This window comes from Pipistrellus kuhlii, unplaced genomic scaffold (assembly GCF_014108245.1).
Source record: "Pipistrellus kuhlii isolate mPipKuh1 unplaced genomic scaffold, mPipKuh1.p scaffold_m20_p_1, whole genome shotgun sequence".
Taxonomy (NCBI): domain Eukaryota; kingdom Metazoa; phylum Chordata; class Mammalia; order Chiroptera; family Vespertilionidae; genus Pipistrellus; species Pipistrellus kuhlii.
Genome location: NW_023425404.1, coordinates 26,268,205 through 26,282,727, shown reverse-complemented (window position 1 = coordinate 26,282,727; position 14,523 = coordinate 26,268,205). Strand labels below are relative to the sequence as shown.

The window sequence follows — 14,523 nt, the reverse complement described above, 5'->3', positions numbered from 1 at the left end:
CCAGAGTAACTTACCAGGAGCACATCATGCTGGTGGCAGACTATCAAAACACTACCTTCAATTCTTCACTTTCATGTGTATGATGTATAGCAGGATGGGGCTGATGGAGTAAATGATGGCAATAAATAGAAAATATATTTTAAAAAAACATTTTTAACCCATGGAAATACAATGTTAAGGCCGTAACAAGTTAAATATGAAAATGTAAAAGTTTTATTTAAAAAAACAACAACTAGGCTATGAGGATAATTAAAAGCCACATATGAAGAAATTTCCAAAACAAAACATCTCATCTACAAAAGTATTTACATGTTTAGGGCCCATATTAAAAACCATGGCCCCCTCGGTCCAGTATAGACAGGGAGCAGTCCCTGATAACCAAAAGAGGAAATCCCTACAAGGTATTTCAATGCTCAGGTTTTCAGACCTTGCAAATGGCCCTCTATTTTGGGGATAGAGCAATCTGTAGAAATGATAGTTTTTACACATCCCCTGCTACCTCCACCATTAAACCAAATGACAGTGAAATAAGCCAATCAGAAAGACAAATACCACAGGATAAGGTAATAGTATAGTTACTATGATCTTATAAAGGCAAACAATTTTCTTTAAACTCTTTAAAAAAATATAGAGAGTTTCCTAAAGACTTTTTAAAAGTCCAGATTCATCAAAGATAAATTTTAAAAAATCCATTACTTTCCAAAGGCCACTTTCTTACTCTATTCCTGCTTAAATGCAAAAGCTGACAGTTTCTGATTCGTAGAAAGATCTAAAGGTTTTTGCTTTTTAGGCAAATTCAGATTCTCCTTTGCTTTTTCTTTCTGGTGTTCAGTTTCTTCACTTTCGTCGGCCACATGTTTTCGCTTCTTTGCTTCAGCTCCATCACTTGCAGTTCCACGTTTGGCCTTGGTAGTCCATGCCTTTGTAAAAACATGGGAGGAGAAAAGATTTTTACTTAGTAACAAAGAAGTAGGAAGAACATACTTTTATTTTTCCCAAGTAACATTCCTGTTTATAAAGTAGCATAACTAGCACTTGAATTGTTAAGCTAATCGTTAAGCGTTCTTATTAAGAAATTTCTTATTACTTAATTGCAGAACACATTAAAAAATTTTACATCCTACCTTGATAATGTTTCAATCTAAACTCAGCTTGTATTTAATCACATTAATTGCAAAATACTTTTTAAAATGAAACTTTTCATTTTGAGATTGTAGATCCACATGCTGTTATAAGAAACAATACAGAAAGATCCCATGTACCCCTTTCCCAGTTTCCTCTAATGGTAGAATCTTGAAAAACTGTAGTGCTATATCACAACCAGGATATGGACATGGGCAACCCCCTTTTACTTCTACTTGGGTGGGTATATGTTTTTAATTCTCTTGTAGGTTCATGTATTTACTACCACACTCAAGGTACAGAACTTCTGTCACCACAAGGGTCCATCATGTGCCCCCACTCCTCACCAAGGCCCCCCCTCCTGGCATCAGTACTCTGGTCTTTATCCCTATGACTCATTTCATCTGTCTCTGAAATCTCTCTTAATTTGTAATAGTTTCTCCTATTACTACTCCTCTATATTCTTACCCTCTTATTTATTGTAGAAAAGGGACCCTTTGAGCTGTAGAATTTCTCACATGAGCAAATTAGATGTATGTAAATGTTTAAGGTTTATCTTAAAAATATTTATTACAATTCTAAGTATTCAAAAACAATTACAACTTTTGCCAAGTTGCTTTCAGAAGCCATTTTACCTAATTCTTTAGAATGTTTATCCTATTATAAATGCCTAAAAAAAAAAAAATAAGAAACACAAATTGCTGTCAAGATTCTAAATGAGGCCGGAGTTGGTCAGACCAGTTTCTAGCTTCCTCATTTTGCAATACCTTTATTTATAAAACCAAGTTTAGTAAGGCAAGAATCTATGTCCCTAGGTGCCCATGCTGCACACTACCATCCCTGGGAAAGTGAAGTCCCAGATTTAATGGATACACCACACACATTCCTTCCCATTGCAACAGAAAGCTGCTCCCAGTCTTCCTTCAGATGCAGAAATTCATGTGAGGAGCAGTTAGGTACAAGCAACCAGTTCTAATTTCCATGTGAAAGACTCGAAAAGAACACCAAAAGCAGTATTCTTAGTGTAAGTAAATAACATTTATAAAAATTCTGCAAACAAGACCCTAAAGCAAGCAAATCAAACTCAAGGCCATAGGCCGCATGTGACTCACAACGAATATTTTTGCAGCCCAGCCAACATAACAGTATGTAAGAAATGTTTTTTCTTCTTCATTTTTTTATTAAGGTATTATATGTGTACATATCTTACTGTAAGAAATGTTTTAATAAAACTTTCATAATTTAATTTTTACAATATCCTGTTATACATAATTATTAATAACAAACTACAACATTCGCTAATGACTAATTACTATAATCGTGTTGCATTCATTTCCCTTACATGCCTTACGCGCAGGCGCACCATTTCTTTCCACTAATACTAGCAGCAAAAATTTAGCAGCTGATTGTCATGTCGTTAGTCTTGGATCGACTTGTTTGTTGTGGGAAACAGAAAATATTTCACTTTCGGAGAACAAGAAAAATAGGTTTATTTGTGCTACACTTATTAATTTGTGCAGTTATTCAGTTTCTGATAAGTTAATGTTCAAGAAAAAATATTAATTTTTATTAAAGTATTCTATTATTTTATGTTAACAATTACTCATTTATTTCAGCCTTTGTATTCAGCATGTATCTATCGAAATAAACCTACATTTCTATGAAAATTGAAGCTTGTTTTTTTTGCAGCCTATATAAGCTTTAAACCTTGTTTATTTGGCCTTTGTTAGCCTTTGAATTTGACATGCTTGCCCTAAAGTACTAATCTAAAAATGTGAATTAATTTCATTTTTACTTACTAATTTTATTTGCTTTTAATTTATAACTAAGGCACTTTTTCTTGAGATATTCCCCTAACTTATAATATGCAGGAACTTATTCAGATGTAAACAATATACCTGCCCCCAAATTAATCATTAGCAGTAAGTAATAACTACTATATATGCAAATGTCAGTTCCATGTTGAATTTTAGTTATTAAATTCCTCTATTCAAAGTTTGTTGAAATATATTCAATTTTCAAAAAACAGAAGTGTTTTCCATAAGAATCTTTAAAACTTGTGAATTCACTAAGATCTCAATCTCAGCAAAATATCCTTACCTTCCTTTCTTCAGTTGATAATACCCTAAATCGAAGCATTCCTTCTTTTATTATGTCTGCTTCATCTGAAAAGTTAGGGTTATCAGACAAAATATTACTTCTGTTTTCTTCCAGCCACATCTGGAACCCAGTCTTTGGCCTACAAGATCATAATTATGTAAAAAAATGTTATATTTGAGACACAATTTAAAGTGCTTTATGATTTTTCAGGTTAGTAGTCAAACACTACTCTTCACATCACTGTATAAAGTAAGAGACACAATTACACTTGTTAATATTCTTAATACATATTACTTAAAACTGCCTTGAGATTGCAGGGATAATGAACTGAAAATTTCTTTGTAAGGTCATTGAAAGTTAATGTGCCCTTGTAATTGTACTTTCCAAGTTGAGTAATTCATGCAGCAACTATGAATTCTGTACTTTCAACCCTTTTTTAATGTTATCAGGCTTAAGGTCTCCAATCTCTGGCCTCTCTGGCCCAGCAAAATTACTCCATGTGGTCTTGGTAGGTTCTTTCTTCATTTCCCAAACCAGCTATTTGCAATCTTTAGGATTTCCCTCAACCTCCTCAGCCATTTTCTTATCCTGGCCCTCTCGTCTGACCTGGGAGTGTGGGTCCTTTCTTGTATTATCATGTAAAACATGGACACAGCACACTTGTCAATTTTATTAGATTTCATCCCACACAATTGCCTTTAGTCCACAAGGGTTTAATGCAAACATTTAATATTCACTGAGTACTTTTTCTGTATATCCAGTTATTAGTATAAAAAACCTAAATCTTAAAATATTCACTTTAATATCTTAGCTGAATTCAGAGCAATATAGGAAAAATAAAAATCATAGTTTCCCCCTCGAATTAAACTGGTTAACATAAGATAATGATTAAATGGGACACTTACTAGTAAAAATAAAATGACGATTTCTTCATTTTAACCAATCCATCTTAAATAATTCTAGCATAACAGAGATCAAGAAATTTGGTAATGTATTGCAAAGGTGGAGAAACAAGATGTGTACAAATAAGAACTCCCATATTGTTGGGATGTGTAAAATGATAAAACATCAATGCAGAACAATTTGGCAATATCTATGAGAATTATAAGTGCACATTAACTTGAACCATACAGAAATCCTTAACTACATGTCTATGTGACAAAGGACATTCATATAGTTGTTCATTGCAGTACTATTTATACTAGCAAAGGACCTTTTTTTTTTTTTTTTTTACAACAGAGAACTAAGTAAATTATGATATATCCATTCAATTAGTATAAAAAGGTAAAAGAAACATTGTGTAGTAATCTGAAATGACTTGCAAAAGCTGTTAAGTGGCTGAAACCGGTTTGGTTCAGTGGAAAGAGCGTTAGCCTGCAGACTGAAAGGTCCCAGGTTTGATTCCGGTCTGTGCAGGAGGCAGCTGATGGATGTTTCTCTCTCATCAATGTTTCTAGTTCTCTATCCTTCTCCCTTCCTCTCTGTAAAAGAAAATCAATAAAATATGTTAAAAAAAAAAAAAAAAAAGCTGCTAAGTGAAAACCAGTAATGTACAGAACAATGTGTATGCTACCATTTCTGTAAAATGTAAAAATAAAAAAAAAAATAGACCAATATTCTGGAAGGCTATATAATAAAATATAATAAACTTGTTGCAGTCACTATTTGTGGAGAGAGGAAATGGTAGATAGGAAAAAGATTTATTCTTTGTTACACTTCTTTTAACCATGTTTCTCCATGTAGTAACTATATTATCTATTAAAAAAAAAGAACTGCCTCAACAGTGTGATTCATTGGCTGAGCGCCAACCCTTGAACTAAGAAGTCAGGGTTCAATTCCCAGTCAGGGCACATGCCAGGCTTGATCCCCAATAGGGGTTGTGCAGGAGACAGCTGATCAATTATTATCTCATCATTGAAATTTCTCTCTCCCTCTCCCTTCTCTGAAATCAATAAAAATCTTTTTTTTTTTTTTTTTAAAGAACTAATTATAGGCAGCGACCACATAGCTCAATGGGTTAGAACATCATCCTGATATGCCAAGGTTGTAATTTTGATCCCCAGTCAGATAACATACAAGAATCAACCAGTGGGGGAGAAACCAAGATGGTGGCATAGGTAATGCCTAACTGCAGCCTCACACAACAATTTCAAAAAATATAACTAAAATATAAAGTGGACATTATCCAGAAATACAGGAAAGTTGACTGACTGGAAATTCTACAATGAGAAGGAAAGAGAAAACCAGAAGGAAAATCAGAGGAGCTGTAAAAGCCTAAGGTACGGAGACACGTTGCGTGCGCAGAGAGGACGGAGCTGGAGAGGAGGGGCAGCTGAGTGCCTGTCTGGCGTTCCCTAGCGGGAAGGAGATGAAAGCTCCGGACTGTGTTGAACCCCAGTTCCGACAGCACTGAACCCCAGTTCTGAGCGAGACCCTGGGGACCCAGACAGATACAGAGGGAATCTGGGCTATAAGGCAGAAGCTCAGGGGAGTGGCGAAAGGCAGAGCCCTCGAGTCATACACATTTCACACAGAGGACAGACTGTTCATTGAGCTGCTGGATTGCCCTAGCGGGAAGGAGACATAAGCTCCAGACTGCTCTTAACGCCACTTCCAACTGCACTGAACCCTAGTTGCGGATTCGTTAGGGGAGAGACTAGACTGTCTGGTAGTGGGCGAAACTCTAGGGCACCTTTCTCTCAGAGGTGCTTGCAGCGAGTATCAAAGGACACTGAGGAATACTGAGACTTAGGAACCTCATAGGGCAGGGCTAACCGGAAGCCAAGGCTGTAGGCTCCACCCTGAAACTCCACCCCATCCAAGCTGAGCACAGAAGCTCTTGCAGTTTTCCAAGTCTAGTCGAATAAGGCTGTCTCCTAGCATAGATACAGCTGATCCTCCCACCCTACCAACTCAGGGAAGCAGAGAAAATGCCGAGACAAGGAAACATCACAAACGAAAGAAATGGAGGACAAAAAGCAACTGGATATAGAGTTCAAAACCACGCTTAGGTTTTTCAAGAATTTCCTACAAAAGGTCGATAAAATAAACAAGACCTATGAAGTATGAAAAGGGATCAACTAGAAATAATAAAGGATCAACTAGAAATAAGAATACATTGTCTGAAATATAAAATATTATACAGAGTCCTAAAAAACAGAATGGAAGATTGCAAGAATCAAGTCAAAGATTTGGAACACAAAGAGCCAGAAGACACTCCTCCATAGAAGCAAGAAGACAAGAGAATCCAGAAAGTTGACAGTGTAAGAAATCTCTGGGACAACTTCAAGCGAACCAATATCAGAATTATGGGCGTCCCAGAAGATGACAGAGAGCAAGATACCGAAAACATATTGAAAGAAATAGTGACAGAAAACTTCCCCCACCTGGGAAAAGAAAGAAACTTACAAGTCCAGGAAGTGCACAGAACCCCAAACAAAAGGAATCCAAGGAGGACCACACCAAGACACATCATAATTAAAATTCCAAGAACAAAAGACAAAGAGAGAATATTAAAAGCAGCAAGAGAAAAACAGGTAGTTACCTATAAAGGAGCACCCATACGATTGTCAGCTGATTTCTCAACAGAAACCATGCAGGCCAGACGGGAATGGCAAGAAATATTCAAGGTGATGAATAACAAGAACCTACAGCCAAAAGTACTCTATCCAGCAAAGCTATCACTCAGAATCAAAGGACAGATAAAGAGCTTCACAAATAAAAAAAGCTAAAGGAGTTCATCACTGCCAAACCAGAATTATATAAGTTGCTGAAGGGGGTTCTCTGGGAAGAAGGAGAAAATAAAGATAAAAATTATGAACAACAAATATGTAACTATCAACAAGTGAATCTAAAAACCAAGGGAATTAAAAAATCTGATGAACAATATTAACTGTTGAATATAATAGAATCAGGGGTACGGAAGGGGAGTGGACTGACAATTCTCAGGGAAAAGAGGAGTGGGGGGTGCGGGAAGAGACTGAACATAAACTGTGCACCTATGGATGAGGACAGTGGGGAGTGAGGAAAGGGCAGAGCGTGGGGTGGGAACCTGGTGGAGGGGAAAAAAATGAGGAACTTTTGTAATAATATGAATAAAGATTTATTAAAAAAAAAACAACAATCAACCAGTGAATGTATAAATAAGTGGAACAACAAATCAATGTGTTTTTTTCTCTCCCTCCCTCTCTAAAAATCAATAAAAATTAAAAATAAAATAACTAACTATAAAGTATTGTCTTAATAAAATGTTTCTACAATTTAAAACACATCCAACTTATAAAAGCACACTTTAAGTAAGCAATGTAAATATACATAAATCAGTATTTGTGACTTTCTTAAAGTTAGTAAGTATTCAGAATGTCCACTACCAGTGTCAATGTGTGATTTATAATACCGAGTAACAGCTGTATAATTTTGTATTGCTGCTTCTGTATGCCTTTTACTGGGAGACTTTAACTTGAGAATACTAAATTTCTCTATGTACTGACCTTTGGTTTTCATTGTTTTGAGGACTCATAGCTGGGGTTTCAGATGACGAATTTTTAGGATTTTCTGCTTTCACTTCCTCAGTCTTATCAACTTGAGAAGTCCTTTTCTGGAAATAGGATACTGCAGATACCTGTAAAAAATAAACATAATGACTTCTGCAACAAAACCTAGTATGGTTTTATATGTTACAAATAAGTTGTGGAAAATGAAGAAAAGTATTTATTATAATTATTTAGAATTCTTATACCAACATGGTAAGTCCTGAAGTTCTCAACTGAAAGTAAGTATACACACACACACACACACACACACACACACATTTTCAAATTCCATGTTTTCTAAATTAATAAAATTATATGAGATGGAAAAGATACATAAGAGATCTATTATATTAACAACAAATATAGAATGAAATCTGGGAGGTAAAATAAGAATACAGAACAAGGAAGGAGTAGAGCCAGGTATTACACCAGTTGTCATTAAAATGTGGGAAATTAAAAAAAAGATAGATGCCTGAATCCCCAACGTCTGGATATATATACTTGAGCCCAGTGCATGAAATTCATGAAAGATTAGGCTTTCCTTTCCTCTGGCCGCTGGCAGGCACCTGGGACCCAGGCTTCCCTTGCAGCCCCAGCTTCATCAGAAAAGTTATCCAGTCTAAGAGGTAGTCGTGGCCGAGTGATTAAGGCGATGGACTAGAAAAGTCATCCAGTCTAATTAGCATATTATGCTTTTATTATTATAGATATAGATATTTTTAAATTATTCTGAAGCAAAACCAGAACTGAGAACCTCTGCACTTGCTAGGCAATCAATTTTAAACAACAGAGCAAAAATTTCCAGAAAAAAAAACTAAATGAAATAGAGGCAAGCAAACTGGAGTTCAAATGAATGGTTATAAGAATGCTCAAGGAACTTAGTGAAACTTCAACAATATGAAAAAGGACATAGACACCATAAAAAACAAAACAAAAAAAAAACAACAACACAGAAATGAAAGACACACTAACTGAAATGAAGAATAATTTATAGGGAATCAATAGTAGAGTAGATGAAGCTAAGAATCAAAGTAGAGAATAGGAATATAAGGAAGCAAAAACCACAAAAAAAAAGGAATTAAAAAAAAAACAAAACAAAAATGAAGACAGGGTAAGAAACCTCTGAGACAATTTCAAGCATACCAAAACTATGTCATGGAGTTGCTGGAATGAGAAGGCTGCAAGAAACTAAAAAACTTTTTGAAAAAATAATGGCAGAAAACTTTCCTAACTTGGCGAAAGAAACAGACATATAGAAGTCCAGGAAGTGCAGAGTCCCAAATAAGATGAACCCAAAAAGGGCCACACCAAGAAACATCATAATTACAATGCCAAGGGTTAAAGACAAACAGAGAATCTTAAAAGCAGCAAGAGAGCATTACCTACAAGGGAGCCCTCATGAGTTACCTGTCAGCTGATTTTTCAACAGAAACTTTATAAGCCAAAAGGAAGTGTCAAGGTATATTCACAGTGATGAAAACCAAGAACCTACCTACAACCAAAATTACCCTACCCAGCAAAGCTATCATTTAGAATTGAAAGTCAGATAAAGAGCTTCCCAGACAACAAAAAGATAAAGGAGTTCATCACCACCAAACTAGTATTATGAAATATTAGAGTCTTTAAGAAAAAAAAAAAAAAAAGATAGCCCTACACAGTTTGGCTCAGTGGATATAACATCAGCCTGTGGACTGATGGGTTGCGGGTTCTACTTCAATCAGGGGCATGTACCTCTATTGCAGGCTCAATTCCCCGACCCTGGTAGGGGCCCGTGTGGGAGGCAACCAATCAGTGTTTCTCTCACACCCATGTTTCTCTCTCTCTCTGTCCCTACCCCTCTCTTCCACTCTCTAAAAATCAATGAAAAAAATGTCCTTGGATGAGGATTAACAACAATAAAAAGAAATAAAAAATATGGACAATAAAATGGCAATGAATACATAGCTATCAACAATTGAATAAAAAACAAAATCAACAAGGAAGCAGAAAAGAAACATACTCTCTGATACAAAGAACATTTTGGCAATTGCCAGATGAGAGAAGGATTAGGGGGATGGGTGAAAAGGTGTAGGGATTAAGAAATACAAATTGTTAGTTACAGAATCGTCATGGGGATGTAAAGTGTAGCATAGGGAATATAGTCAATAATATTCTATTAACTATGTATGGTGTCAAATGGATGCGAGATTTATTGGGATGCTTACTTAGAAAATTATATAATGTCTAATCACTGGGGTGTACACTTGAAATATAATATTTTATGTCAACCACAATTGAAAAATAAAAAATGATTAAATGGCAAGAAAAACAGTTATAAACAACTGGAACCTCCTGAAACAGTGAACAAACAGACAAACAGATTTTGTGCTTTCTGCAGATGTGGGTAGTTGAAACAGTACCTGCTTAGATTTTGGCTTTGGCACTAGAGGCTTTATTACTGGAGACTTTTCATCGTTTGTAGCTCGATTAAGTGCAGTAGATTTCTTATATGACTTGTTCATATTATCTAAAATATTAGAACGTCCTGAATTCACTGAAATGGCTGGCTCTTTAGAATTGGCCGATACCTAAGAGCAAACTTGTATAAGCATTTTATGTTTAAAGAAGTAAAAGAACCCCAGTAAATTTATTCTTCCTTAAAATTTCAGTTAAGTTTATATTGTGGTTTCATTTTTTGAACTGAGTACCTTTGGTACAACCCAAATTAAGACTGATCCACATATTCCCAAATACCACATCCCCAAGAAAAGAAGGGAGTGTCTTTAAAAACAATAGGTACTTAGTAGATAGGTAGAAAATATACCTTATAGCCCAAGTGTGAACCTGTACTGCTTTTGTCTTTGTTATCACAAAGATCTGTTGTAGACTTTGATGCCTCCAATCTGGGGAGGGTCATCAGGTGGTCTGAAATATTTCTCTGTATGGAAATGTACTTAAATAGAAAGTATTACTGGAAAGAGTTTACCTTGAAGGGGTTTACTCGTCCTGGGTTACTGGAGGTAACTGCACCTTTCATAGGAAAGAAACCTTTATTTAATAGTGATAAAACACAGAAGACATCTGACTTCTATAGTAATAAAAGAAATATTTTAATATGTATTATATAAAAGCAAACGTACTTTGTAACTTTAAAACTATTAACAATTATATATGACTTCCTTCCTATTCCCAAGACAAAATAAAAGCTTTTAGATGGGAACTATACCAACCCAATACATGTAGATCTATCATTTTCTCCTGTTATCATGGAAGAATGGTGTCTTATTTTAATGAAGGTTATTAATTCTTCTCCTTGTGCTTTCAATCTCATGCCCTCCTGCTTTGTCCTATCATGGCTACACTGTCTTAGACTTCTTTTCCCTCTTTATTGGCTGTTCAAGTTTCCCAACTTAAACAAACAAAATACAAATTCTCTCTACCCCGCATCCCCTCCAGCCACCACTTTGTCTCTCCTCCTCACACCAGCCCAATTCTTTTTTTTTTTTTTTAATATACTTTATTGATATTTTACAGAGAGGAAGGGAGAGAGATAGAGAGCTAGAAACGTCGATGAGAGAGAAACATCGACCAGTTGCCTCTTGCACACCCCCTACCGGGGATGTGCCCGCAAGCAAGGTACATGCCCTTGACCGGAATCGAACCCGGGACCCTTCAGTCCGCAGACCGACGCTCTACCACTGAGCCAAACCGGTTTCGGCACACCAGACCGGTTTCGGCACACCAATTCTAAAGAGCTATCTACATGGCTATTCCCATTTCCTCACTGCTAATATGTTCCAACATCCAATATAATATGGCTTCCAGCCCTCCTAACCACCTTACAGAATCTGTTCTTGCTAAGAAATCAATAAAACTCTATGTAGCCAAATCTGGTAGATACTTTTCAACAACAACAATAACCAAAAAAACAAAACAAAAACCATAACAAAACATTAAAAACAAGGCCCAAAGGGTAAAGTCTCTCTGAGTAGATGTATCACTTTAGACTATTTACAAAGTTTTTGTGATATTACAAAATTACAAATATTTCCTACCTGACTTAACAGCTGGCACATCAGAGGAATTTGCACTTTTGGAAAATGGGTTCTGCCCTATGGAATAATTAGATAATACAATATAAATGGGAATATAAAGTCACCCTCTACAATCAACACGATGTCTTGAAAAAGTATGGGTACAGCAGTCTCCCCTTATCCATGAGAGATACATTCTAAGATCCTTAGTAGACGCCTGAAATCAATATTAACACATACAGGGTGGGCAAAAGTAGGTGTATAGTTGTTTGTATGGAAAATAATATAATTATTAACAAATAATAAAATAAACTGTTTTGCATATTCACAACTATAAAGCTACTTTTGCCTTATCCTGTACATACCTATGATAAAGTTTAATTTATAAGTTAGGCACAGTAAGAGATTAGCAACAATAACTAATAATAAAATAATTATAACACTATGCTGTAATATGTTATGTGAATGTAGTCACTCATCTTGGGATCCTTGCTAAAGGCTTCCAGAGGCTCAATGCTTTCTAGTACAACACGCTGCCATTAGCCAGAACATTTTCTGTTCATGTCTTCCACTACATCTTAACTAAGCACTTACCACACACCATGGCCATAACTTTTGCACTTTTGAAGTGTGACAGCAAAACTAGCACCATTTCTTTTTCTTTCTTTTTAAATATATTTTATTGACTTTTTACAGAGAGGAAGGGAGAGCGAGAGAGTTAGAAACATCAATGAGAGAGAAACATCAATCAGCTGTCTCCTGGACACCCCCCACTGGGGATGTGTCCGCAGCTAAGGTACATGCCCTTGACCAGAATCAAACCCGGGACCCCTCAGTCCGCAGGCCGACGCTCTATCCACTGAGCCAAACCAGCCAGGGCTCTTTTTCTTTCTTATCAGAGATCTTACCAAGCTCAGCATCATACAATTTCTTCTTTCCTTATGAAGTTGAGAACTTTTATCTTTTCACTTAAAGGAAGAACTTTATAGCTTCTCTTTAGCATATCTTAATTGCCAGCATCACTCATATGCTTTGGGGCCACTATTAAGTCAAACGAGGGTTACATGAACACAAGCACTTCAATACCACAGTAGATTTAATAAATGAGTGACTGACAAATGGGTGGGTAGTATACACCATGTAAATACAATGGACAACGGGATAGATAATTCACATTCCAGGTGGAATTACACAGTGCAAGATTTCATCATGCTACTCAGAATGACACAATTTAAAGCTTATGAACTATATATTTCTGGAATATTCCATTTAATATTTGAGCAACTGACTGTGGGTAATTGAAACCACAAAAAGCAAAACCATGGATAAGGGGATCTACTGTATTCAATTTTCCTAGCTAAGTAAAGTAGAGAAAACCCCACACGTATTTCTCCTCTTTAAATTGCTTTGAAAATGTATCTTACCATACTTAGGTTCTTCTGATGTTTCTTCTGTATCATCAGCTTCCCCAGTGTCTTCTGCTTCTTCTTCAACTTGATTTCTGAACCTTGGCTGGCTCCACTCTGTAGGAGTATTACTGTAACTAAAAGACAATATTATTCAATAAAGAGCAACATGCAAAGACCAAGCTAATATTCAGATTGGTTAAAAAAAATATTCAAACAACTGAATATTTCTTACCCAGCACTCAGTTTTTTTCTGAAATCTCCTTCTTCCTCTTCTTCCTCTTCTTCCACCTGGGTTGCTGCCAATTCTGCTGCCTTCTCTACAGCTAATTCACTAAGTTTTTGGGCCAATATTAATCTCCGAGAACGAGAGGCATATTTAATGGCTAAATTCACAGCATTTTGAGTCATCAGTTCACCAAGTTCCACACAACGAAATTCTCGCTCCAGTTTACAGGAAAGCTAGCCCCAAAGGAAAACAAAACAACAACAAAAAATCAAATCATGTTGTTAAACTTTTTACTATTAAAAATAAAGGAATGAAACTACTAGTAAAACTGAGAAAAGAGTTTTCTATATACCATATCTGAAATGCACATTTTTACATATTTTAACATCTCTGAAATTGGGAAGTGTTACAATTCATGGTAGGTCAGTTTAATTAGCAACCATTTTTTTCTGTCTCAGTGGTTTAAATAAATAAAACAATAGTGCATTTTATAATCAATAGCTTAGATTGGCATATCATTTTAAGCTATTCATTGCAAGGAAAGTAAAAGATCCATTTAAAATTCAAATGTGGTTCTAAATTTGTTTTCCCACTCTTGCCAAAAAGGGTAGCAAATTTAAAGAAGGAATAAATTGTTACTATTTTGCCTAGAATTGGCACACAAAAACTACTAAATGAATTTGTGGGGGCAAGCAAATTTAACTATGAATAGTAGTTTTAAAGTGTGATTGTCTATGATTTCAAACTACCAGAAACAAATATACAACCTCCAAATTAGCAAACAACTTCCTTAACACCTTGCTCTATTTTATATCCTATCTAATAAAGAGGGAATATGCTAATTGACCATTATGCCCTCAAAAAGATGGCAGCACCCACAGCCAATAAGAGGGGAATATGCTAATTGACTGCCATGCCTTCAAAGATGGTGGCACCCACAGCCACAAGATGGCGGCGCCCAGTCCCCTCAGCCCTGCCAAGTCCCCTCAGCCATGTCGGGTGGCAGGCGCATGGCACAGCTGGGCTCATTCCCAGGCAGATCTGGCCATTCCACATGCCTGCCTCCAGAGTCCACCAGTCCCTTCAGCCCCCCAGCTGCCCAGGGCTGGCCCGAAGAGCAG

At 36.2% G+C, this 14,523-nt stretch overlaps 1 protein-coding gene across 7 annotated transcripts in view; it reads right to left on the bottom strand.

Annotated features, from left to right (window-relative positions):
* Window positions 1–190: 190 nt before the first annotated feature.
* The window catches only part of WDHD1 (WD repeat and HMG-box DNA binding protein 1), a 52,886-nt gene continuing 38,553 nt past the window's right edge, over window positions 191–14,523 (bottom strand). For 4 of the 7 annotated variants that reach the window (XM_036436131.2, XM_045580385.1, XM_045580395.1 and 1 more), the window contains 8 exons: window positions 13,409–13,635; window positions 13,192–13,310; window positions 11,789–11,845; window positions 10,720–10,763; window positions 10,154–10,321; window positions 7,713–7,843; window positions 3,223–3,361; window positions 191–920 (listed from right to left, as the gene is read on the bottom strand). In XM_036436131.2, coding sequence (XP_036292024.1) covers window positions 720–920; window positions 3,223–3,361; window positions 7,713–7,843; window positions 10,154–10,321; window positions 10,720–10,763; window positions 11,789–11,845; window positions 13,192–13,310; window positions 13,409–13,635 — 1,086 coding nt within the window. In that variant the 3' untranslated portion in view covers window positions 191–719. Of the gene's footprint in view, window positions 921–3,222; window positions 3,362–7,712; window positions 7,844–10,153; window positions 10,322–10,557; window positions 10,672–10,719; window positions 10,764–11,788; window positions 11,846–12,186; window positions 12,288–13,191; window positions 13,311–13,408; window positions 13,636–14,523 lie in introns of those variants that run through there. The other 3 variants (XM_045580389.1, XM_045580404.1, XM_045580407.1) reach the window with 3 other exon arrangements.